The sequence below is a fragment of the Neovison vison genome, chromosome 7 (genome assembly GCF_020171115.1).
Source record: "Neovison vison isolate M4711 chromosome 7, ASM_NN_V1, whole genome shotgun sequence".
Taxonomy (NCBI): Eukaryota; Metazoa; Chordata; class Mammalia; order Carnivora; family Mustelidae; genus Neogale; species Neogale vison.
The window spans coordinates 194198173-194222225 of NC_058097.1; the positions used below are offsets into that span (position 1 = coordinate 194198173).

At 53.7% G+C, this 24053-nt stretch overlaps 1 protein-coding gene across 2 annotated transcripts; it reads right to left on the minus strand.

Moving 5' to 3' along the window:
* Window positions 1-777: 777 nt before the first annotated feature.
* SLC43A3 (solute carrier family 43 member 3) lies at window positions 778-21695 on the minus strand. 2 transcript variants are annotated; one of them, XM_044259337.1, is made up of 13 exons: window positions 21617-21695; window positions 20666-21032; window positions 20297-20426; window positions 13618-13664; window positions 12198-12274; window positions 11891-11983; window positions 9667-9806; window positions 8109-8206; window positions 7019-7192; window positions 6530-6649; window positions 3246-3432; window positions 2507-2630; window positions 778-1401 (listed from the first exon to the last, which is right to left on the minus strand). In XM_044259337.1, exons 2-13 carry the CDS (start codon window positions 20847-20849, stop codon window positions 1300-1302), a joined length of 1476 nt encoding a protein of 491 aa, XP_044115272.1. In that variant the 5' UTR covers window positions 20850-21032; window positions 21617-21695; the 3' UTR covers window positions 778-1299. The 2 variants fall into 2 exon arrangements, with proteins under 2 accessions (XP_044115272.1, XP_044115273.1); XM_044259338.1 differs by lacking the exon at window positions 21617-21695 and adding an exon at window positions 21175-21194.
* Window positions 21696-24053: the final 2358 nt, after the last annotated feature.

Genomic DNA, 24053 nt, shown 5'->3' on the forward strand with positions numbered 1-24053 from the left:
TTCAGACACCCATGCATCTTTGTATCCCCAGCACGTAGGACGGGACCTGATGCCCCGCAGCGGCTCAATAAACATGTATGGAATGAATGAATGAATGAATGAATGAACGAAAGAACCACTCAATCAATCAATCAGCCTGCCAGCCCCTCTCCTCTCCCGGCTGGGCTGGACGGTGTATGTTCCAAATTCTCCCACCTCACCCACCTCCCCTCTTTCCCCCCGAGCCTGTCACCTTCTCCCCGCTTGCTACCCCTCTCCTTTCTGGTCATGAGTACAAAAAGGAACAAATGCTCATGTATTCCCACCAGGTGCTAAGCAGCAGCAATTTGTTTTTTTATTTTTATTTATTTTTAGCAGCAATTACTTTAAATTCTCACAACTGCTCTCAGGGACAGAAATGATGAGCTGCACTTTGCAGGTGAGGAAATTGTGATTCACAGGGGTTACAGGACCTGCCCAGCTGCTGAGCAGCAGCACTGAGACTCAGAGGGGCCTTCTGATCCCACGGGGGGCTCTCAGCTGGAGGTGTGGTGTGCTGGGGGGGTGGGGAGGAAGAGGAGGCACCGGAAGGAATGGAGGGACCCTAGGGACCAGGTGAGGGCGTCTGCCCCCCTACTGGGTCCAGGGCGCTGTAGCCAGATCCCCACGCTCCACTCCTGTGTCCAGTCTCCCAGGCAGGAGCACCCTCAGGGACGCACAAGCAAGCATACACACGCACATGCACACACGCACGCACACTCACACGGCAGCCCAAACCCTAGAAAGCCACACTGGGAGTTGCCTTCGGCAGAGAGGTTTTATTTCTCTATAAGATTACTCCCCAGAGAAATGCTTTATATGATGCCCAAACACAGAGGGACCCACCTCTAAGTGCCAGGCGTGACGGCCAAGGCCACGACCAGCTCACTCTCCACCCGGAGGCTTACCTGGCGTGAAGGTCTCGGCACACACAGGCTTCACAGCCAAAGAGGTCCAAAGAAGCAGGTCACACCCTTCCTCCCTCATCCCTTCACCCCTCCCAGACCAAGTGTCTACCCAAGTCATGCGCTTCCTGCTCCAAAACCAAGGGCCACCATGGGCCTTGGCTCTAGACCTATAGGACAGCAATCAGTGTGACAATGGACAGTCTACAAATCCCAATGTCTGCTAGCAGCTAAATATGTCTTTAAAAAAAAAAAAAAGTAATGGCTAATTAATATAAGTAGCCTGGGCAGGTCAAGTGCTCCTGGACACAGGGTCCTCAAAGGTGGGGAAAGATTAACAGAGCATTGTCAGGGCTGAAGAGCGACAGCTTCCAAGCTAGGCGGCTGCAAGAGAGCTCTTTTCCCGCCGACACTCCCAGTACACCAAGAAGGGGTGGATGAACGTCAACACAGTAGCAAGCACCAGCATCACATTCACCTGGCAGGGGGCAGGGAGGGGAGAGGGGGCAGGTGAGGTCCAGAACTCTGAGCGGCAGCCACCACCACCAAAGGGACCAGAATTTCACCAGGTGCAGCCTCCCCATTCTCCTCAGACACTACGGGGCCCCAGGGAAAGCCTTCAGTCATTTTTCACTCTGCCCTGTGGAGCAGAGTAGGGGAGGAATCGTGTGCCCATTTCACAGATGAAGAAGAAACAAAAGTCTCAAGAGCACTCAATGACCTGCTCAAGGTCGCACGGGAAGCTGGGGACAGTCACTAGAACGCGGGTCTCCTGAATACAGTTGGAATTGTCTGACACCACAACCAAGAAATTCTCCCCGGTTTTTAGTTCAGTTCTGTGTGTGTCTCCCAATGACTGACTTAAACTCCTGCTCTACACATCACTGATCTTTTTCTAAATGAGGCTAAGAGAGCTGTGCACTGGTCAGAATACTGAATTCAAAGTCAAAAGACTTCTGCTCCTTAGCTACGTGCTTCTGAATATGGAAATCACAGAACCCCAACCGCTGAACCTAGGTCTTCATTCTACAAAAAGGCGGAGAACCATGCCCACCCCCTCCTCCCGGGGCTGGGCCGACAAGCACATACCCCCCTCCAGTGTGGGGATGCAGGGGTGAGATTACAGAGCTCCGGCCCCTCGGACCAACAGTGGGACCAATGCCCAGTGCTGCCCCAGAGCCAGAGCCGGGCTCAGCCCACACTCACCACAAGCAGGAAATATCTCTAAAATCTTGGGTTTTTACTTGGAATCAGTAAGAGTTTTACATTCTCCTCCAGAATATGTCTATGTGTTTCCCCACACATAAAAAATATTTTCTTCCCAAATTTCCAATGATATGGACCCTCTTAGAAGCCATGTCATGTTAGTCTTGTGGTTTCGGGGACCCCTGCCGTAGGACAGGGTACTCTGCCACTCCGGTTTGAAAGAAAACCAAGGATGTAGCCCTCTGCAGAAATAGTCCTGCAGGAACCATCTCAGACAGATTTGGGGCGCCCCCTGCTGGGTCCCACTGAGGTGTCCCAACCTGGATGTCCTTGCTGGTCTAAGGCCAGGGCCACACCTCCCCACCCCTAGTACTCACGTAGAGCGGGTCATTCTGGAGGGGGCCTTTGATGAAGGTGAAGATAGGGAACTGGAGCAGAGACACAATGGCTGACAAGGCCATCACCAGCCCAAAGAGCTTCCCAAAGTGCTCTGAAGGGAAACTGGGGAAAGAGACAAACGGGGTACCAGTGAGCTCCCAGGATCTTCCCTCCAAGGAGGAGCCTGGCCGTGGTGAGCCTGGGTCAGCCACTTGCTCCCAAGTCCCCTGTCCTAGGCCTGGCTTCATCCTCCCATGCCCACACAGCCCTTCCCCCCTTCACCTTGACTGAAGCCACAGAACACAGAAAAGTCATTGTGTGGGGACCCAGACATGGGCTGTGCCTGGAGAGGTCTCAAGGGAAAGACAGACACATAAACATCACTTTGTGCTAGCGAAGGAAGCAAGAACAGAGCGCCAAGGGGACGGAGAATAAGACACTCTTTTCCTCACTCTTCCCTGAATTCACCAGAAATGGGCCTTGGAGGGTGAATAGGAGTTCACCAGGTAGAGAAGAGAGGCAGATAGGAGAGCTGATGTGAAGGCTTAAGTTCATGAACGTTCTATCCCTCCCACCAACCCCTAGCTCTACCTCACCCTCTACACCTGCTCCCAGATACCGCCTCCCTCACCGGACCACCCCTGGGTCCATCCTCACTTCCTGACTTCTTTCCCTCCGGCACAACTCCCACTGCGCCAGCGCGTCCCCTGTAGGGTAACGCAGCCCAAGCCCACTTACGCGAGGGTGAGGAAGGCGGCGTTGCCCCCGTACAGGAAGGAGCGGCTGATCACTTGCAGGATAAAGGTGACATACTGGAGAGGCAAGATGGGCACCGAGGCACAGACGGCGAAGCCCAGGCACAGGAGAGATGTCAGGGCCAGAGAAGGCACCGCGGAGCGCAGGGCCACTGTCATGGCCGAGGACCCTGGTTGAAAGGGAAGAAGAGGCTTCGTGGAGGCAAGCACGGAGGAGGGCAGGGACAGGGCACAAAGAGGGGAGGAGGGGTAGAGCCACCGTCCACCCACCGTGCAGGCAGAAACTCCCCTGCCCACGTGCTCATCGCTGATGCACCCGCGAGCCCTGATCATTCACCCCCTAAGTGCCATTCAGAGGCGTCCACTGCTCTCTTCTCCAGTGCCTCAGCCTGCAGCAGGTCTCCGACAGCGCGTGCCTGGATCGCGTCAGTGGCCTTCCAGCAGGGGCCACGTGCTCTGGCCCCCGCTGCCCCACAGCCGGGTACGCCATGGCACATGAGGGGACAGCACCCGACAGCAAACAGCCCCCGACCGGCCACCACCGGGGCCAGGCTCCCTCCACATCACTGTGATGCCATCACGGGACTGAGAGCCAGCAGGGGGGGACGGAGGAAGGGAGGGGAGGAGGGGCGGTGGCATCAGCAGGTGTATTGGTACGAATAACACAGATACTGCGGAGCCCAGCGTTATGCATTAAATACATTTTTAAAATGCTCTATGTGGGCATGTGTGCGTAGTGGGCAGCACAGCAGACCCACAGACACTACACATTCGTAGCATTGTTAGGAGCTACGACCTTCAGAGGAAAAGACGCAGATGTAAAATCAAGAGTAAAATCTGTGAATTCAAATATCAGTACATCTTACCTCTCTGTCCGAGGCCTAAAAACACAGATGACCCAGCAGAACTGGAAGCCCTAGCAGTTGGACTGCAGGCTTTAAATACCGTTTCCCACTTACAGGGACCCAGGATGGCTTGAGGAAATGGCTGTTTCAGGCCCGGGGCAGGAAACGCACCCCGTGAAACAGGCCTGGCTGTCTCACCGGGCCCGAGAGTAAGATGCTCTCTACAGCTGGGGATGTCGTGTTCAAGGACGCTGGTTCTGGGTTGGTGACATACCCAACAGCCGAAGTCAGACCGATCGGAGCATACAGAATCATCGTGACTGACACGGACTGGAACGCCTCAAATATATTTAAAATGAGGCTTTAAAACGGAAATGGCATTAGGGGATGCCTGGGTGGCTCCTTTCGTGAAGCGTTCAATTCTTGGTTTCGGCTCAGGTCGTGATCTCAGGGTCGTGAGATCGAGCCCCGCATCGGGCTCCGCGCTCTGTGTGGCGTTTGCATGAGACTCTCTTTTCTTTCCCTCCACCTGCCACATTCATGCACTCTCGCCCCCTCTAAGATAAATAAATAAGTCTTTTAAAAATAGCAGTAATAATTAAAAAAAGAAGTGACATTTAAAAGGAAATCAGTTAAATAAAGGAGAAATGGCAAGTCATCCCCCTGGAGCTTGCTTAGGGCACCGAGCCGTTATTCTGGAACTGGTACGTGAAGGAAGAACCGAGCGCTTATTTCAATCTTTTTTTTTTTTTTTTAAGATTTTATTTATTTGACAGACAGAAATCACAAGTAGGCAGAGAGGCAGGCAGAGAGAGAGAGAGGAGAAAGCAGGCTCCCTGCTGAGCAGAGAGCCCGATGCGGGGCTCGATCCCAGGACCCTGAGATCATGACCTGAGCCGAAGGCAGAGGCTTAACCCACTGAGCCACCCAGGCACCCCCTGAGCGCTTATTTCAGAGGACGAAGCAGTCAATAGGGGAAAGCTTGTCCTTCTAGAGGAACAGTAGCAGCCAAAAGCAGAAGGAAAGACGGAAATAGAAGATCTCCATTTTGCAATCCTAATAAAATAATGCATCCCGGCAGCGAACACCCGTAGCTACTAAAATCATTACCCGTGCAGCTGATGGGAAACTCTGTCCTGGGTGCATCAGACTGACAACGTCTGGACCCACCGATCAATCCTAACATCGTAAGAACAGGGACAGTTGGGACCGGGGGGGGGCCCTGCCGCCAGGAGCCCGAGGAAGCCCGCAGCTCCGCCTCCCAAGCCTGCTCGCCAAAAAATACTCAACCGCATCCCCTTAAGCCTCCAGTGCTCCTGTTTACAGGAAATACCCAATCAGCTAAACATTTTTCAGTGATACTAAAAGATGCCAAATCCAATCTGGAGGAAATCTGATAGAACAAATGACCCAGTTTCTCCAACAAACAGCCAGAAAAACAAAAGGTGGGGGTAGGGGAGGGGATGCCCAGATTGAAACAGAAGGGAGTAGGGACACATCAACCAAATGTATGGCGTGGACCCTGCGTGCACCCTAACATGAACAAACCATAAAAAAGGCGTATCTGAGACCCTCTGGGAAATCAGAACAGGACTGCGTGTTAGAAGGCATTAAAGAATTACTGGGGTTTTTTTTAAGGGTAATGATATTACGGTGATGTTTCAATAGAAAGGGCCTTATTTGTGAGAGACACAGGCAGAAGTGTTTACAGACGAAGTGACCTGATACCTGTGACTTGTCGTAAAATACCCCAGCAAGGGTAGGAGTTGCTGCACTGGGTAAGCGGGGTAACCCAGCGCCCCTCTGTTCCTCCAGTAGCATCCAAGGGTTGCCTCCATGCTCCTAGGCACGGCTGCCTGCCTCTTCTCACCTTTCCTCCCCTAGTCAGGCCCTTCTCCTCAGCACCCCAGCCAGCTCGAGTTCCTCTCTGGGATTCTTCAATATTTTGCTTTCTCTTCATCACCTTGACCCCACTGTATTCCTGGGCTGCTCTCCCAGGGCCTTCCTCTTCATCTCCTCACTTCTCGCTCACCCTTCAGACCTCGGCTTAGAAGCCACTTCCTCCTGGAAGCCTTCCGGGACTGCAAGTCCACCCTCACGCGGAATAGGCTAGGTGCCCTTCTTTGTGTCCCTATCGCCCCCTGTGAGCCGACTTCGTGGCTGGCGACACCTGATTCCTCGCCCTCCATTCTCTAGACTGAGGACGGCCTGAGAACGAGGACCTATCTGTCTGGTCCATGGTGGAATCTGGAATGATGGCTGGCACTGACGGACACTCCGCGACTAGTGGATGGAGGGATGGATGGACGGACGGATGGATGGATGCCAGAAAAAGATTGAGAGCAAAGGAGAAGGTAGCTCTGGCCATGCATGAAGATTCCTCCCTTCCTGGTTCCCCGACCCGCTGCAGCCCAGGTCTCACCTTTGTCTTTTGCTTCCTTCTGGTACTTCTGCTTGAGCTGGTCCATGAGCAGGCCGTTCCAGGGGGCACACAGCACCCCAAAGAACTGAGTGATGGCGAAGGCATTTGTGTAGGTGCTGACTGCAGAGGGCAGAGAGGGCCTCGGTGGTAAGACGTTTCCAGCACTGCCTCACAGGAGAGGACTCTCTCCCAGCCTGCCCCCACCCTGCCCGTCCCTCCTCCCTGCACCCCTGCTTGGAGCACGCACCCCTGCTGAGCTCAGCACCCTGGCCTCCAGGATCCGAGTCCCCAGCTGGGTGCACAGGTGGGCCGCTCCCCACCCCCACCAGGACCTGAATCCCCCGCTGGGCGCACAGGTGGGCCACCCCCCACCCCCACCAGGACCTGAGTCCCCCGCGGGGTGCACAGGTGGGCCACCCCCCACCCCCACCAGGACCTGAGTCCCCCGCGGGGCGCACAGGTGGGCCGCCCCCCACCCCCACCACGTACCTAGCACTCTGTTGCCTCCCGCCAGGTTGGTGAGCAGCGAGTTGAGGGTGCCGATGAAGAGGTAATGCCACAGCTGTATCACGGACAGCCACACCAGGTGGCAGACAAAGCGCTGAGAGAGTGCGTGGTGCCAGAAAGAGCGGGACTCCGGCTGCTTGCCAGGTTCTAGTGTCTCTGACAGGATAGAAGGACGTGGGCATGGATTATGAGAAAGCAGGGGAGCGGGGCACGCAGGCCTGGCTAAGGAGCGAGCTCACCTCCTCTTCCTCCCAGACCACAGCCGGCATGCTCCCCGCACGGCCTGCCGCCGACTGGCTCATCCCACCTGGATATCTTCGTTGTCCGGCCCCCACCGCAGGGACCCACACACACCCTCCTCTGTCCCGCTGAACCCCAGTCTCCCTTTCACAGCTTGGACTCAATGACGCGTCCTGTACCAGCACTTTCTCAGCCGGCGTGGTGACGAGAAAGACAAGGAGAAGAGAACGTGGACATTCAAGGGGAAGGGAGGGTCTCAGCAGCCCCACGTCCCTTCCCCTGCCTTCCGTACGGGGATCCTGAGTCTGTTCTCGAAACGGGGCCCTGCCTCAGTCCTCAAGGTCCAGGTAGGACTCTGAACGAGCTGCCCTGTTCCCCACCCAGGGCTAACCGGCCATGATTTTAGTCTGGGGGTCCCCAGAGGCATCTGGGTTCTCCACTTCCCAGAGCCCGGCAAGTTCATGTTTCCCTTGGGTTTGTGAGCATCCCAGAATCCTGTTCTTGCTTTTACCTTGCCAGCAGCAGTCTGTGATGTTTGTAACCAAAAACCCAGAGCAGATGGAGCAGGGAGAGGAGGCAGGGAGCAGGACAGAGGTATGAGGAGCCGAGGGGAGAGAAAAGAGGGACAGAGACAGAAGACCCAGAAGCTGGGCCCCTCTGTGGACTCTCTGTAAGAGGGGTTGAGGCAGGCGTTGAGAAGCCCCTACAGGTCCTCTGATGGACCTTTCCTCATGCTACTGTGTCCCCGGGGCGGCTCCGGAGGCAGAGAACCAGGCCGACCGCAGGGCGAAGGCAGGGCCTGAAGGGCAGAGAGTCAGCCAGCAGGACTCACCTTCCTTTGCTGGAAGGAACTCATTCGACTGCATTTCTACCTTGTCGGACTCAGCTGCGTTCTTCTCCCCCTCGGTGGTGTCATTCCCGGAGCACAGGCTGCGGACACAGGAGCCCCCAGCCCAACCCAAGGACGGTGAGCTGAGCCTGAGAGTCAGGCCACAGGGAACAGTGCAGGGGCTCCCAAAGTTCATCATGCTTTGGGCACACCTTCCAGCAGCCCTCCTGCCCAGACCAGTTAAATCAAAATGTTTAGGCATGGGAGCCAGGATTCTGTATTCTTTTTTTTTAAGATTTATTTATTTGTTTTAGAGAGAGAAAGCGAGCACCAATGGGGAAAGGCTGAGGAAGAGGAGAGACATAGAGAAGCAGAGGCCCCACTGAGTGGGGAGCCTGACACGGGGTTCAATCTCACGACCCCAAGTTCATGACCCAAGCCCAAATCAAGAGTCAGATGCTCAACCCAGTGAGCCACCCATGCACCCCCCCCCAGGCTTCCATATTTGTTAAAGATGTCTAATGACTGGGGCATCTGGGTGGCTCAGTGGGTTAAGCCTCTGCCTTCAGCTCAGGTCATGATCCCAGGGTCCTGGGATTGAGCCCCGCATCAGGCTCCCTGCTCAGCAGGGAACCTGCTTCCCCCTCTCTCTCTGCCTGCCTCTCTGCCTACTTGTGATCTCTGCCTGTCAAATAAATAAATAAAATCTTAAAAAAAAAAAAATCTCCAGTGATTTTAACTTGCAGCAAATTCTGGGAGCCACTGGAAATGTGGGAAGAGCGGGCCAGGCCGGGGTCTGAATCCCAGCGCTGCCTCTTTCTCGCTGTGGAACCATGGCTCACACTTAGCTCTTCTGAGCCTCTTTTTCCCTCATTTGGAAAACAGAAATAAGGATACTTATCTGAGAGGATTATCATGCAATGCAAACAGAGGGCACCAGGCAAACAGTAAGGCAACAATAAATCCATGCCTCCCCCAGCACCCGTGCTGCTGCCTACAGAACCGGTCACATGGCTTCTCCTCCCCTGTTCTCCAACCTCTGCAATGGGTCTTGGCCGCTCAACGGGGTCCCCAGCCCCTGTGTCTGGGCTGGCCCCAGGAGCTCCTTCCACCAACCCAAGGCAGCAGAAGTGATGCTGGGCCAGTTCTGAGAAATTCTGTGCACATCTGCACAGTTTCTTGGAACGTGGCACTAGCCTGATGAAGGAGGAGAGCCACGTGACCCAGATCTTTGTCACCCCAAAGGACTGTCAGACAACCCCGCTACCCCAGCCAGCCCAACAGATGACCAGCGCCCTGAGCAAGCCCTGCCGACACCATCCAGGCCCAGCTCTGATCAGCAGAACTAGCTGGCTACCCAGACTCACGAAAAACAGTAAGTGCTCAATGGTTAAGACCACTGAGCTTGGGAATAGTTTGTTACGCAGTGACTGCTAGCTGATGGAGGCCTGGCCCAGCGTTGCTGTCCTACATCCCACTAGCCCATCTGTCCCATGCCTGGCTTCCCACCTCAGGTCAGGCAGAGGGCTCGGGCCCATGACCACCAGACCACAGTGCTTACCCGTAGCGGTAGTTGGGGGGCAGTGGGTAGGGGATGTGGCCTCGGGGCATCAGGAGGAAAGTACGCACAACATGCCAGGCACTGCAGACAGAGAGGAAGATGAAGGAGGCCCTGAGGCTGATCCCCTGCTCATAAAGCAGCTGCAGAAGAAAGAGGAAGACAGTCAGCATCACAGCCAAGTGCTTGGCAACACTGTTCACAACATCCAAACAGCAGGAGCAAAGCCAGTGTCCATTTGCAGATTAACGGGCAAAGGAACCATGGCCTGCACAGATGACGGGACAGCATTCACCCCTGGAAAGTCCCGACACAGGCCACAGCACGAACTCGAGGACACCATGCTGAAGGAGGTAAGGCAGTCACAACAGGACGACGTGCTTCCACGTCCAGGAGGGGCCCAGAGCCGTCCAAGTCACAGACTCAGAAAAGAGAATGTGCTTGTCGGGGGCTGGAGGGGGTGGACAGGAAGTCACTGTTTAATGGGCACAGAGTTTCAGTTTTGCAAGGTCGCAAAGAGTTCTGGAGACGGAGAGTGGCCATGGTTACACAATATAAATGAACTTAATGTCCCTAAACTGTATACTTAAGAACGGTTAAGAGAGGCAATTTTATGTTCTGTGTTTTACCAAACGGAAGAGTCCGTGTAGGCAGCAGGGGCTGGAACCCCAGCCTGTCCCAGGCTCTAGCCCTCCCTCTTGAATGCTGATCAGGGACACCTGATGCACACAGAGGCTCACCCTCACCCCGAGGCTCGACCAGCGTTGGGGGGGGGGGGGTGTGTCACCAATCCCCACAGCCTTGGAGACTCTCCTAAAATGTCCTCTCACAGATCTGCGAGCCCACTGCTTTTTCATTTTGTTTTTGTTTTTTTAGTAGCAGCAAAGTCCTTTTTCTCAAAGAAAATTTCACACAAAAATTCAACTTATGAAACACATCCGTGGGAAGTGGCCCCAGTCATCTCCCCCCTCATGCTCCTTGGTGACCACCTAACACCACAGATAACCCCTCAGGGCTCCTCCACTCAGTTTGGAAACCACTGAGCTAGCCCACCTCCTCCTTTTATAGAGGGTCAAAGCGAGGTCCAGAGAGGTGCAAGGAACTGTTCAAGGTCAGAGTCAGCAGCAACAAGGTCAGATTAAACTAAGAACTCAGATCCTGCTCTGACGCTCTCTCTCCTTCCAACTCTAAAGAGACAAAAGAGAAAGGAAGCATGCCCAGGGGAACCAGGAAACTGGCTCTTGTACCCGTGCTAGAGAGGCTTGAGTAAGTGCCCGTGGGGGTCTGGGTGACCCTCAATGCCAAGGTGCTCATGGGACTAGGCGAGCTAGTGTCACGTCCAAAGATCCTCTTCTCTTCCCCCATAGCCCATGGGTTGTGCCAGCTGCCTCTGGCCTAACACAAAGCCTGGAGGGAAGTCCTAAATTGGTCAGCTTGAGGTGTTGAGGACCCACATTATCTGATTTCTTCCACTCACTCATCCTTAATGTCCTCCAGCTGGTGGCCTCATAATCACAGCATGGCTGCCACACCTCCAGCCATCACATCCTCCTACCACAACATTCAAAAAGATAAAGTGGGTAGGGGGACCAAGAAGGAAGCCTTTCCTTCAGTTCTGCTCTCACCTTTCACCAGGGAAGGAAAATATGCCCTAAACTCTGTATAGTATGACCACCTCTAGCCATCACTAACCAGGGGAAAAGGGATTGCCCCCGTTGGCTAAGGTCAATCAGGATTCATCCTCTAGGCTGGGGACCACACTGCCCAGATGGAATTATTAGCAATGAAGAAGGCAGAAAGGCAGTCAGGTAGGGGCCACTAACAGCACTAGAACAGCCCATCCCCCTAGGCCCCCAAAGCAGCCTTTGGGAGAGTTGGAGAAGCCTCTGTGTCTGCCCCTGTCACTCCCACAGGCCACCTCTCATGTTCTTGTCCAAACCAGAAGCTCACAAGTGCAACACCCCCTTCCACGGATCTCCCAGCCTCTGTCCAACACCAGCCCAAGGGCATCCCAGCCTCTCCCCCAAAATCCGAAGACAGCTGTTAAGAGTTTAACCACTACCACGTGAGGCTCCAGAACCAGACAGGTCCAGGCTCGAGTTCAAATTCAAGTGTCGTGTCTACTGGCTGCAGGAGGGTGGGCGGAAAGAAACCTATGTGAGGTTCACAAGACAGGAGTCTGGCGCACGGAAGCGTCTGATACATGCTTCTCCCTGGTATTTTTTACCTTGATGACAAGGAAGACTGCCGAGGAGGAGTCAAACGCCCCGTTGTAGAGGGTGATGATGGTTGAGCGGTGTTTGCCAAAGAGGTTCCCAACCTAGAGAACACGGGAGTCACTTACTTCTTCCTGAGCCCGTTCTTCCCGTCCCTGGGGCACGTGCCAGGCCCTCATGATACCCAGACCCGCCTCCATCCTGGGATCCGCCGTCCTGGCTTGAGCCAGCCCCACAATGCAGAAGAGCACGTCTCCTTCCCCCACCCTCTGCAACCTGACCTCCAGCCGGGGGCCCGTGGTCAGGGCGAGCTCACACCTGCAGGTTGGTGATCAGAAACAGGATCCCTCCCACGGTGAGCATGGGCATGGCCAGGAAAAGCAGCAGGGCTGAGCCTGGAAGAGAGAGGTGGGGCAGTGCCAGGGCAGCAAACATGGGGTCCCAAACTGTGGCTCCCACCTGCCCCAAATTCCCAACAATCCTGGGAGCAGGGCCCCAATTCTAGCCAGCCTGCTAGCATTCTTTGAGGACCTTAAGATAGTGGTCAGGATTCCCCCCCAAATGTCCCTGCAGAGGGAGCCATCGGAGGTCCCCTGGGCCCAAAGGCGATCCTGGGTGGCCGGCCTGGTTGTCTGGATGTCACGAGAGGCAAGACTCAGAGTGAAACCACTGCTCCCTTCCCTCATTAAACCCCAAGCAGCCCCTCCATTCATGCTTGATACAGTTGGAGAAGCCTGGATTCGGCCCCGGAGCGCTTCCTGTAATTCACCGCAGGACTGGAGCTCGATTCTGAATCCCTCACTCAGTCCCCTCGTCCATTAAATGGGAATAACAGTCCTGGCTCTTCCCATCTCATGGGGTGCCGTGACCGCCAAGCAAGAAACGGCCGTGGATTGTGCTTCCCTGGTCCCTTAAACCTGGAGTGCCTCCTCCGTGCCAGGCATCACACATGGTCAGCATAACCAAGACACCAGAAAGAGTGCTTCCCACTACAGGTCTTGGCGAGACAGCTCTCTGCCGAGTGTTCTCTGTTCATCAGCAAGTAAAATTTCAAACGAAAACTTCTGACTACAATAAGGCTGTCAATTTTTGCCCTACTACATAAGGATTTTTTTAAAATATGGGGTTTTTTAAAAATAAAGGTTACATAAGGATACTCTTTAAAATATAGGTTTTTTTGTTTAAACAAAGGTTATTTTTTTAAATAACCCTCCTTCACACTATCATTTTGGTTTGTTGTTGTTGTTTTTTTTAAGATTTTATTTATTTATTTGACAGAGAAAGAAATCACAAGTAGGCAGAGAGGCAGGCAGAGTGGGGGAGGGGGAGCAGGGGAAGAGGGGAAGCCCCTCCTGATGCGGGGCTCAATCCCAGGACCCTGAGATCATGACCTGAGCCGAAGGCAGAGGCCCCAACCCACTGAGCCACCCAGGCGCCCCTATCATTTCGTTTTTAAGAAGAGAACACATTAACACACACAAAAGGAAGGATATAATCTTTCAAATAAATTCTCTCTGAAGCAGTCTCCTCATTATCCACATTTTTTCGCATTTCTCAATTGACTAGACTGGTTTCACAGACCAGCAATAACCCCCTCCAAGAGCCTCTTGAGCTCAAAGCCTGTGGTTCTCTGAACAGCTGTGGGGGTCAGGGTGTCCCGCTCATCACCTTCGGCACCTGCCCCACCTACCAGGTGCCCCCACGCTTGGATCCCTCCCACCCACCTGACGGCACTCACCTGCAGAGGTGAAGGCTATGATGAGTGTGGCGCTGGTGTAGAGAAATCTGAAACACACAATGGGAGGTGGGAAATGTTGTCCAAAGGACAGAGTAGACAGAGCCAAGGTCCTCCCACTTGGGGTCCCAAAAGCCAAATCCCTTGGAGAACGGGATTAGTGCCCCCGGCCTCCAAGGCAAAACTTCTGAGTTCTAATTCCTCTTTGCTGTGTGACCTTGGGTAAGACACTGCCCTTCTCTGGGCCTCAGCAACCTTTTCTACAAAAGGAAATGAATGGACTGATCAAGAAGTTCTAGCGCACTGTGATTTCAGGACCACAGCTCCAAGGCTATAGGGATTTCATAGCAGTTTGGGGATCCTACAAGGCATGGGGTAAGAGAAGCAATGCTAAGTGAGATATTCTAATTTGTAACAGGAAATATGCATTCGGTCCCTGGCCCCAGGGCCTGGCACAGGGCTCTTAAAACACCTGTAAAGTTTTCAGTGACAAGAGCACTAAGAGCATCTTTGTTCTGATTGGGTAACTCTGGGTGGGCTCCTGGATGGCTCCTGGCGGGAGCTGGTCGCCAGAAAGACCAACCCATAATTAGACACTTGGAATTTTCGGTCCTGCCTGTCTACTTCTGCATAAAGACGAAAGGGGCTGGAAATGGTTAATAAGCGACCAAGCCTACAGGAGAACTTCTGGGCTGGTGTGTACAACCACCTGCCAGGAAGATAACACAAAACTTCCTGTGCCCGGGACCTTCCCAGACCTCACCCTACATATCTGCCCATCTGGTTCTTTATCTGCAGCCCTTTACCATACCCTTTAGCAAACTGGTAAACATATGCAAATGTTTCCTTGAGTTCTGTGGTTGTTCTAGAAAACAGTCCAACCCAAGGGAAAAGAGGTCATGGGAACCTCTTGTTTATAGCCACATCAGACTGAGGTTGTGGGTAAACTGGGGACCTACCCCCAGTGATGGCATTTGAAGTGGGGGGCAGTCTTATGGCACCCGGCCCTTAACCTGTAGGATCTGAGTGCTCGCCAGGGAGACGGTGTGAGAACTGAGTTATACCGTAGGACACCCAGCTGGTGTCCAAGAATCATGTGGTGTGGGGAGAATCCACATAGCCACCTCATGACTGGATGTCTCAGAAGGGAATTTTTCTGCTGAAAGTCAAGGAGAAATGCAGGAGGAGATATGTAGGACTTTCCAATAGAATTGGTGGCAGTGAAGTGGGATTTGCTAGAACAGCCCAAGCTCAAAGAAACATGTACTTCGAGGGGGCGGGGGGGAGATGCGGGATGAAGGCCCTGGCTCTTGGGAGGCCGCGGGTCACGCTCGGCAATCAGTCACTAAAGGGAGAAGTTACCCATTTGGAATTCAAAAACAGATCCAGCTCCCGGGGACTGGGTTCACGGGATGCACAGGAAGTGCAAAGTAATAAGCAAAAGCTGGAAATATAAGCGCCCGGTTACTGTGACCCATAATAGCTAACATGAAATTAAAAGAGAGTGCCAGATCAGCCCTGCATGCTAGACCAGGGTCAGATGCAGGTCAGTGTGAGTTTGGCCATTAGCCTCGAAGTCACCCCCAAGGAAAAATGATGCAGAGTCACCGAAAGTCCCTCTAAGACCTCTGGTCCGCAAGAAGGTCATCCGTGCAGGAGGATGACAAAACTGAATCCAGGCGGGGGACTGTTGGGCGAAGTTGCAGCTACATTTTGTGCATGGGTGTCCTCAGCTTCCCAGAGAACATTTCCTGAGTTGGGGCGGGAATGTGACTAATTGGGGGGCTGTGGTGTCTTGGGTTTTGAATGCTGCAGAGTGGAAGGGCCTGTCCAGGGTTAATGCAGGACCTAGAGCTCGCCAGGGATCCACACACACGGCAGGTTATTCCTGGGGGCACAGATAGGAGCCGCTGTAAGGTCCTGTCCCCCTACGAAGGGAACATCCCAGATGGTGCAGGCCCCACGCTTTGTATGCAAGCCTTGTGGGGGTGGCTTTATGGTGACCTGTGCCCAGGTCGTGGTAAATGCTGTGGTGAAGGAGGCCCCTTTCACATGGGCACCCCATAAAGCCATTGCTGCAAAAACCAGTATCCCTGGCTCAGTTTCCCTTCCTGGGTCTTCTAGGTGCTAATAAATATATTAGGTTAGTTAACAAAAGACTGGGCACTGGCAGAGGGGAGAATCAAGAGACTGGCTGTAGGGCAGAAATTTTTACACGGTTATTAAGAATAAGGGGCGGGGCGTCTGGGTGGCTCAGTGGGTTAAAGCCTCTGCCTTCAGCTCAGGTCATGATCCCAGGGTCCTGGGATCGAGCCCCATATAGGGCTCTCTGCTCAGCAGGGAACCTGCTTTCCTCTGTCTCTCTGCCTGCCTCTCTGCCTACTTGTGATCTCTGTCTGTCAAATAAATAAATAAATAAATAAATCTTAAAAAAAAAAAAAAAGATAAGGGGACTATTGAGGAATCTGAGTGGCTGTTGGTTAGGCCACTGCCTTCGGCTCATGATCATGGAGTCCCAGGATCGAGTCCCACATCGGGCTCCCAGCTCTGCAGGGAGTCTGCTTCTCCCTCGGACCTTTTCCCCCTCATCTCTCTCTCTCAAATAAACAATTAAAATCTTAAAAAAAAAAAAATAAGGGGAATAAAGCAAATATTGATGGGAGTAGAACAAAGAGGGAACAGGAGAGTCGTGGGATCATCTTTGCTGGGTGGAAATGTCCAGATGGTTATAGAGATGTAGGATAAATGAAACCGACAGCTATTGGGGTTAAAAAGAAGGTGTTAATACAGGCACTGCCAAAGGCTGGGTGGGCCAGGGGGACCCCTGCCAGCCCCCAGCATTAAAGTGCCTGCAAACAAGTCCAGTCTGTTTGCTCCCATTTGGAAAAACGTTAAAAGCCAGAAGACAGAGAGGTCACAGTGAGAAACCCAACCAGCAATTGCTGGGGGCAATCGTTAGATTCACCAGGTTCCAGACTGACAGAAGGACCAGGCTCCCTTGACTCTACGCCTCATCTTGGCCCCAAAGCCTTTTGCACAGAAGAGCCAAAACAGGCAGGGGGTGGAGAAGAGAAGTTCCCAGGGCTCCCTGGGAAGGGGAACCTCACCCACTGAGGCATCAAAATCTGCTGGTAAAGCCTGGCCACGGGCTTCAGTTAGACTAGGAGCACATAAACCTATGAGTTGGTAGGTTTATGAAAGCTGCAGTGTTGAAACACGCTCTCTGTAAAGACATTGTGTCTCCTTTCCCTGATGTTTCACAATGAGAGACTATGTGTGGCTGGGAGCATTTCCCCACCTAATGTTGGAAATCGCCTGCTGACCAAGTCCTAAGGAAGCTGCGGGAAGGAAAGTCAGGGTTCCTGGAAGAAAGGGAAATGTTTATAGGAGAACTGGTATGTTTGGACAGGCTTTGTGAGAAGGGGCTGTGTCTCCTTGACACTGGATCGGGGGCTGGACCCTGGGTGTGACCGGGGAAGGCTTTTCCCTGCCAGCACTCTGGAACAGGAGGTGTCTAAATCCTAAATCCTCCTGTCCTGTCAACTGGACATGTGCGCTGGGAACCAGTGAGAATGCCCGAGCCCTGACGGTGTAGGACAGAAGGCAGAGTGCCAGTCAGGGATGAACGCCCTGTGCCGTAACCCTGTGGGGAACCCACACGGGAGCTTATGGCAAAAGCCTGTGGGCACCTCCCAGCAGCAACCACTGGGAGCTTGGACAAGAGAATTTCCATTTCCGGGGCATTTATCATCTTGCTATCAGACATTAATTGAATCCACACGATAGCCAAAGTACATAAAATGATCTTCAAACATGAAAGACCCACAATGTCTGGGAAGATATCGGAGAAATGCTCCAATGGGGATGGCCATGGCAAGAATTCCGAACCGAAAATAGCCGTGGTGAGACAGGATCGTGTTGTCTGGGGAATGTGAGGAGGAGAAACCACTACCAGGGAGCCTCTCCCCGCCCGTGACAGACTCTGGAATGTGTGGAGAGCAGCTGGACTCTACTGCTTCTCAGAAGGTGCCCTACAAAGAACCCTGCATTGGCCAACACAGAGCTCCCTGGCTGTGTGCCGAGGCGAATGGACAACCACATCCTGTTTGGAAGGCTACTGCCCTGATCCAAAAAGGTAAAAACAGATCAGCTCAGCGGGCCGCATGATTCTCATGCTGCTGTCCTGCGAGAGAGGAGAGAGACCTATCACTGAAAAGGCCACTATGTTCGGGTTCTTACAGGGCTGGGGGCAGTGGCCCATGGCCTTGCCATTCGGTCACGCAGGAGGGGACTAGAAACCTGGCCAGATGGAGCACAGTCCTACGGAAGTCACTGTGGCATTCGAGGGGTGCACGAAAACGGGAGAACAAGTATGTTCAAACAGGCTGTCTGTGAATGGCTGTGTCTCTCACACGGGGATCGGACATGGTGTCTGAGTGGGACATGCTTCCCTATTAGCACTGTGGTTAGCGGAACCTTGCCCCCTCTTCACGCTGGGGCCACAGGACTAGGCTGATAATACCAGGACTGGAAGCAGAGATGAGTCCTAAGCAAGAAAACTGTGTTCTTAACCACTGTGTTACCATTCCTAAGTGCCTTCCCTCTATCTGCCAAAATCGGAACAGGGAACCGGGAAGGCAGCCATCGTGCCTGGTGGGACAGCGAGCCCGCTTGGTTCTGGGCCTCCGTCACCTCACCCTACCTGAACGGGAAGACACTTGCTGCATGAGTATTGCAGACCGGCTCAGCGGCCAAACCTAACATCCCTTCCAGAGGCAGAACAGTTACTGGTATCAACGGAGAGAAGGAAAATCAGAAAATAAGGGGGTGAATAAGCAGCTTCTATAAGGAGGGAAACGAGTGTGAAGACTCGGAAAGAGGCTCAGGGCAAGACAGGATCTTGTCTCTTCCCTCAATTATACTGGATGCCTGAAGGGTGAAGGGATGTATTGCTGAGATCACTCCTGCGTTTGGAACCTCACAAGATCAAATAGAAGCCCATGAGCTTAAGTGGCCCTGGGAGACCTTTTCAGATGGTCTGATGATGGACTGCATAGTTATTAATGACTGAATGTGTTTCTGTTAATGGGCCAGGACCTTTCAACCTTTACGATTGTTTCTGCTATGAGGGATCGGTGTTCAAAGACCAGGGGCTACCCTGTGATATTGTGGCTTACACAAAGAAATACATATTTGGTCTTTGTCCTGGGTCCCTGACACAGGGCTCCCAAAACCCTTGTAAATTTCCATGATAAGAGCATGAGAGCATTTTTTGTTCCAGTGGGGTGACTCTGGTAGGATCCCGGATTGCTCCTAAATGGGGACTGGTCACCAGAAAGAGCAAACATTGGTCAGGATTGGAAGTCTGGCATTTTTCAGCAACACCCCCCCCCCCACCGCCACTGCACTTCTATAGAGAGGGGAGAAGGGCTAGAAATGGTTAATAACTGATCAAGCCAACATGAAGAAGATTCCACAAAATCCCAATAGGATGGGGCTCAGAGAGCTTCTGAACCTATATGCTTTCATCTGTATCCTTTATCATATTCGTTCATAAACTGGTAAACACCAATGTTTCCCCAAGTTCTGTGAGCTGTTCTAGCAAATAATCCAGTCCAAAGAGGTCATGGGAACCTTGGATCTGCAGCCAAGCCAGACAGACATGGGTAACCCAGGGACCCACCAACTTGCCATGGGCATCTGAAGTAGGGGGCAGTCTTGTGGGACAGCCCCAAACCTGCAGGATCTGACACTCTCTCCAGGGAGATGGGGTCAGAATGGAGTTACATTATAGTACATCCAGCAGATGTCAAAGAATTGCTTGGTGTGGGGGAGAAACCCACACACATGGTGACCAGGTGTATCAGAACTGATGTGTTCTATGTGAAAGTAAAAGAGAAACACAGGACAGACAGAGTTTTCCCTAACATGCTAAGGCTGGAGACGAGGGAGGGGACCAAGGAAGGGGAGGGAAGAAGAGGAGACAGGGAGCCAAGGACAGACTGAGATAAAGTCATTCCACACCCCAAGGCTTAGAGAGCAGGAACATGCTTTATCAGCCAGCCCTCCAGGCTCTCTGTCTGATAACTCAGGTTCCAAACATCTGCCAGGAGGCACCTGCTCTAGGTCTATTAAGGCCTTGGCAGGCCACTGCTTATCGCTGAAGCTGGCCAGCTACTGTGGCATCCTGTCTGAGTGAGATGAGGTCCCTTCCCCTCTGTGAAACCCCCACTTCTCTGCTCCAGTCAGGGGGTCAGGAGATCCCACCATCAGGGGTACACAGGAGACCTTACTAGGTCTCTGGGGGATGACATGGGGGTGGGGTGAGATGGTAATGGACCTGGACGTGAGGCCTGGTAGGATCCCTGAGTGACAATTTTCACTTCCGCTATTCTAACCCAGGCACCAAGCCAGCCCTCAAAGGAAATCGGCCTGGGCTCCAGCTCCATTCAAATACACAATCACAAGGAACAAAAGAAAAACAGGGCAGAAGCAAGGGAAGTAGGGGTGCAGAGAAAAGAATGGATCTAAACAGTCCACATCCTGGGCTGTTGCTGACAGTTGCTGGGACCGGGCTGGGCAGGGCGGCCCTGTTGCCCAGCTGTGTCTCCCCCAAGCATGGCTGCTGCCAAAAGAATTCCTCTGTCCCATCTGTGCCCAGGCCCGGGCCTTTGGGACTTACATGGCTATGAGACGAGCCACGGTGGTCTTGAACCTGTCAAAGATGAAGCCGGCGGGGAATGTCATGAAGTTGTTCATGAAGGATCCCAGGGTGAAGATGAGTGAGAACTTCTCATCCTGGGCTTTGCAGTCTGGAGGAGAGAAAGGGAGACCTCAGGGAGCTGAACTATGACAGCCCCTAGTTACTCAGCCCTCAGGGGCTGGTACTTCCAGGCACCTGCTAGACCAAGACTGGGGAGTTGGTAGGGAGAGTGACACTCCTTTCCTCTCACCCCAGAAAAGCTGGCACAACATGGAGGGGGGTGCAGAATCCCTCCCACCCCTTCCCACTGCCTGGGAACCAGACAGCTTTCCTAGAGGAGTCCCTTACCAGCCTGCCCCGTAAGATTGCCCATCAGCGCGCCATCTGGTTCACACAGCTCCTCAAAGTAATGCTCTGTTTTGAAGACGAACACTAGCGATGCCCAACCAAAGAGGACTCCAGCAAAGCCAAGGCATTCCAGCAGCCCGGTCAGCAGGGTGGCCACTCGGAGGGGTAGACCCTGGCTTGGCATGGCCTGAGGTGGAGCCGGTCCCCAAATCTCACTCGGGGCCTCCCGGGCTGACCACCAGTGCTTCAACGGCTGGCCTTTGGGCCTTTGAAAAATTCCTCCGCCAAGCCCTTGTGTTCAAGTAGGCTCAGGTTCTGCCTTTTTCCCGGCCTGGGCAAGAGACAGCGGTGGGCGATTCTCTGGACCCTGTAAAAAGTAAGCAGAGGCCGCTTAGTACAGGGGCTTGCGGGAAAGACAGAGGGGGACGAAGGGTTCTGGAAGAGGTGCAGAAAGGGGCCAGCTGCTGGAAACAGCTGCAAAAAGCCTCTCCAACCCACAATGGCAGCACCTGGGGACGCAGAAACGGAGCCTGATTCTGAAGACTGTCCACAAAAATAGAAACAGCGGTGACTGGCGCGGGGCGGGGGGGACACTTCACGGAGGTCCTCGCAGGCTCAAAACCACCTGTCAACGTTAGCTGTCTCATTTCCTCCAGGTTACCAACAAGGGAATAAAAGGTCCACGGGAGGTTGTCGGCTTGCCCAAGGTCACAAGGGCTAGTTCACCACGACACAGACCAATCTAAAGCCGAAAACACCCAACTCCAACAGGACCCTCCGTGACCCTCCGCGGAAAGGGCGCCCCGAGGTCCGCACCCCCGCAGCCCCACGCGCCCCTGCTCCTGCACGCGCACCCTCTCCGCACGCGGGCGCCCCCCCCCCACCCGCCGACCCGGCGCCACGGGGATCCCCGGCCTCCCGCCTCCGCGCCTCGCGGCCCCGGAGCCCTACCCGGCAGGCCTCCTCGCTGGGACTCCCGCGCCGCCCGCGCCCCGCGCCTTTTGGATTCGCGCCTCTCACCGCCCCTCCCAGCCCCGCCCTCACCCCCCGCCGCGTCCGGAAGGGCCCTGACCCGCGGGGCGGCGTCGGGGGAGGTCCACCGCCCCGGTTCCTGGCACTTCCTTTCTCCCCCCGCTCACCATCTCTGGCGCGCCTTTCCGCCCAGGCCTGGCATCTTCGCTCCGTTCTCTCTCTCCGGCCGCAGCCGCGCCTGTTTCCATCTCTCTTGATCCTCGTTCAGCCTCGTGGTCCGTTCGCCTCTCCGCCTTCCCCTAACCAAATTCGTTTCAAAACTGTGGCTCACGCGGGGAGACCCGCGTAGGAAAGCACAGACGCCCAGCACACACCGAGGACACAGATGGCTACCTGCGGCCGCGCGGACGCACACACGCGCCCTATTCCAGTCTTTACCTTGCCCATTTGCGTGGCCGCAGAGTACATGTTTGCCCATTTGTCCACCAGCACAAACCCTGGTCCTCCTCTCCGGCTCCCAGGGCTGCCAGCAGCCGCCCCACCCCACCCCACATAGAATCAGAGAGCCAAGGACAGCTTTCCAGAACCCACACCACTGCCCTCCCCCTCCCTGGTTTCAACCCCAAAGATCCCTTTGATTACTCCCTGCCTCACCCCAGCCCAGGTTCTGAAAGATTTTACCAGCCAGATTGCGTTGATTAAGTATTCATTCATTGCTCCATTTTTTATTAATCAAAGACATATATAATTGCCCATTGGAGCTTGTGATCAGCGTGAGAAAGGCAGCTGAACCAGCTGTGTTCCTATCATTCCGGCCCAGAGCAAGTCAGTCGACAACTTCCTTGGCCTGTGCTATTTTCCCCCATCAAAAGCTGAGTTTGGGGGAGCGCTTCTCGCATATTCCACGCAGTCTGCAGATCTCCATGCACCGCCTTCTAGATTCACCCTGAAGCCAGGGACTCAAGCTATTCCAAGCGCGCACTTCTTTTTGGAGAGAAAGAAGAGGTTAGAACCAGGGATGGCCAGAACCAGAGAGAATCTTCCAGATCTCTATCACAGCACCGAGGATAAAGAAAGTGTGACCACCAAAGGGACAGACTGCATGAGGTAGGAGCCCTCTGGGCCTGGACCTAGGGACTCACGGCTTACACGACCCCAGGCAAGCTCTCTGGATGCCCCACCTGTACAATGAAGACTGCAGCGCTTTATTACATTTGTCAAGTAATATGAGGTGAGTTTGTCCATTCCTTGGAGGTACGGTTCGTAGTGGCCAGACTGCAGATGGTCCTGGGTCCCCACCCCCCACCTCCGTAGTTTCCGGATATGAAAACAGCCAGAGAAGCAGCTTTGAGCGAGGACTTCAAAGGAATCTGACTGAGGTCACTCCACAAAGTCGCCCAGTGTCTGCCCAACTCCCAAACCTATGCTCTTAACCCTCCCTCCCAGGCTTAACATTCCGGTATTCGGATATTAGAGAAAACGAATCTCGTCTTAAAAAACGAATTGATGGAAACGATCATAAGAAAATAGAGCAGCCCAGGACAAAAACGGGCCTTAAGATGGAAGATTTTCCCCTCCTACTACAAGACACAAAGACACTGAAATTAATGCAAGCCCTCTCTCCTGCTCTGGCTTACATTTTGGTCTCCCGAGGACCTGGGGGGATCAGTGAGTGTGGAAGTAGCAAGGGAGGAACGGGAAAAAGTCAAAGCAAAGAGAGAGAGAGATTTTAGAATGTAAATCGGCAAGAGGGGTCGGAAAGGCCCAGCTCACGGGCTATCTGTACATCCAGGACTGGAGCTCGGGACTTGGCACAGGTCACCAGGGCCTTTGTCCACCGGCTCTTGTCATCTCTGTCCTGGTTCTCAGCATCCCCCACCCCAACACCTGCCTCAAGGTGTGCAGAAAGCACTGCCTCTCTCTAGCCACGTGGCAGACTTACCGAAACTTGGGACAGAAGATTAGATTGTTCTCTGAACCATTCCCGTTTGATTCGGTTCGAGTTCCAGCAGCCAGCGAAGGCAGACGTTACTCTCATCCCTCTCCTGACTCGCTCCGATGAGGATTAATGCGTAACATCAGAGAGATGGAGTGATTATAACAAGGTCTGACCGGGAGCCGCATGTCTTCATTCCTTTAGTCTTAGCTTCTTTCCTTCCCCTTCACCCTGCGTCTTTTTTGATTGATTGATTTCACTCAACAAATAGATGTGGTACAGCTAGGCTTTGTGCCCGGGCTGGAGTTCAGAGAGAAGAAATTCAGCGCCTTCCCTCAAGGATCTCTTTCTTCAGTTGGGGAGACATAACACGACCCCCCAGCAGAAGCCAGCCCGGCACATTCAGAAGCATGGAGCCGTGATGGAGGGAGAACATTCTGGAACCAGCTAGAGCAGAGACTGGCCACGGGAGTAGCAGCA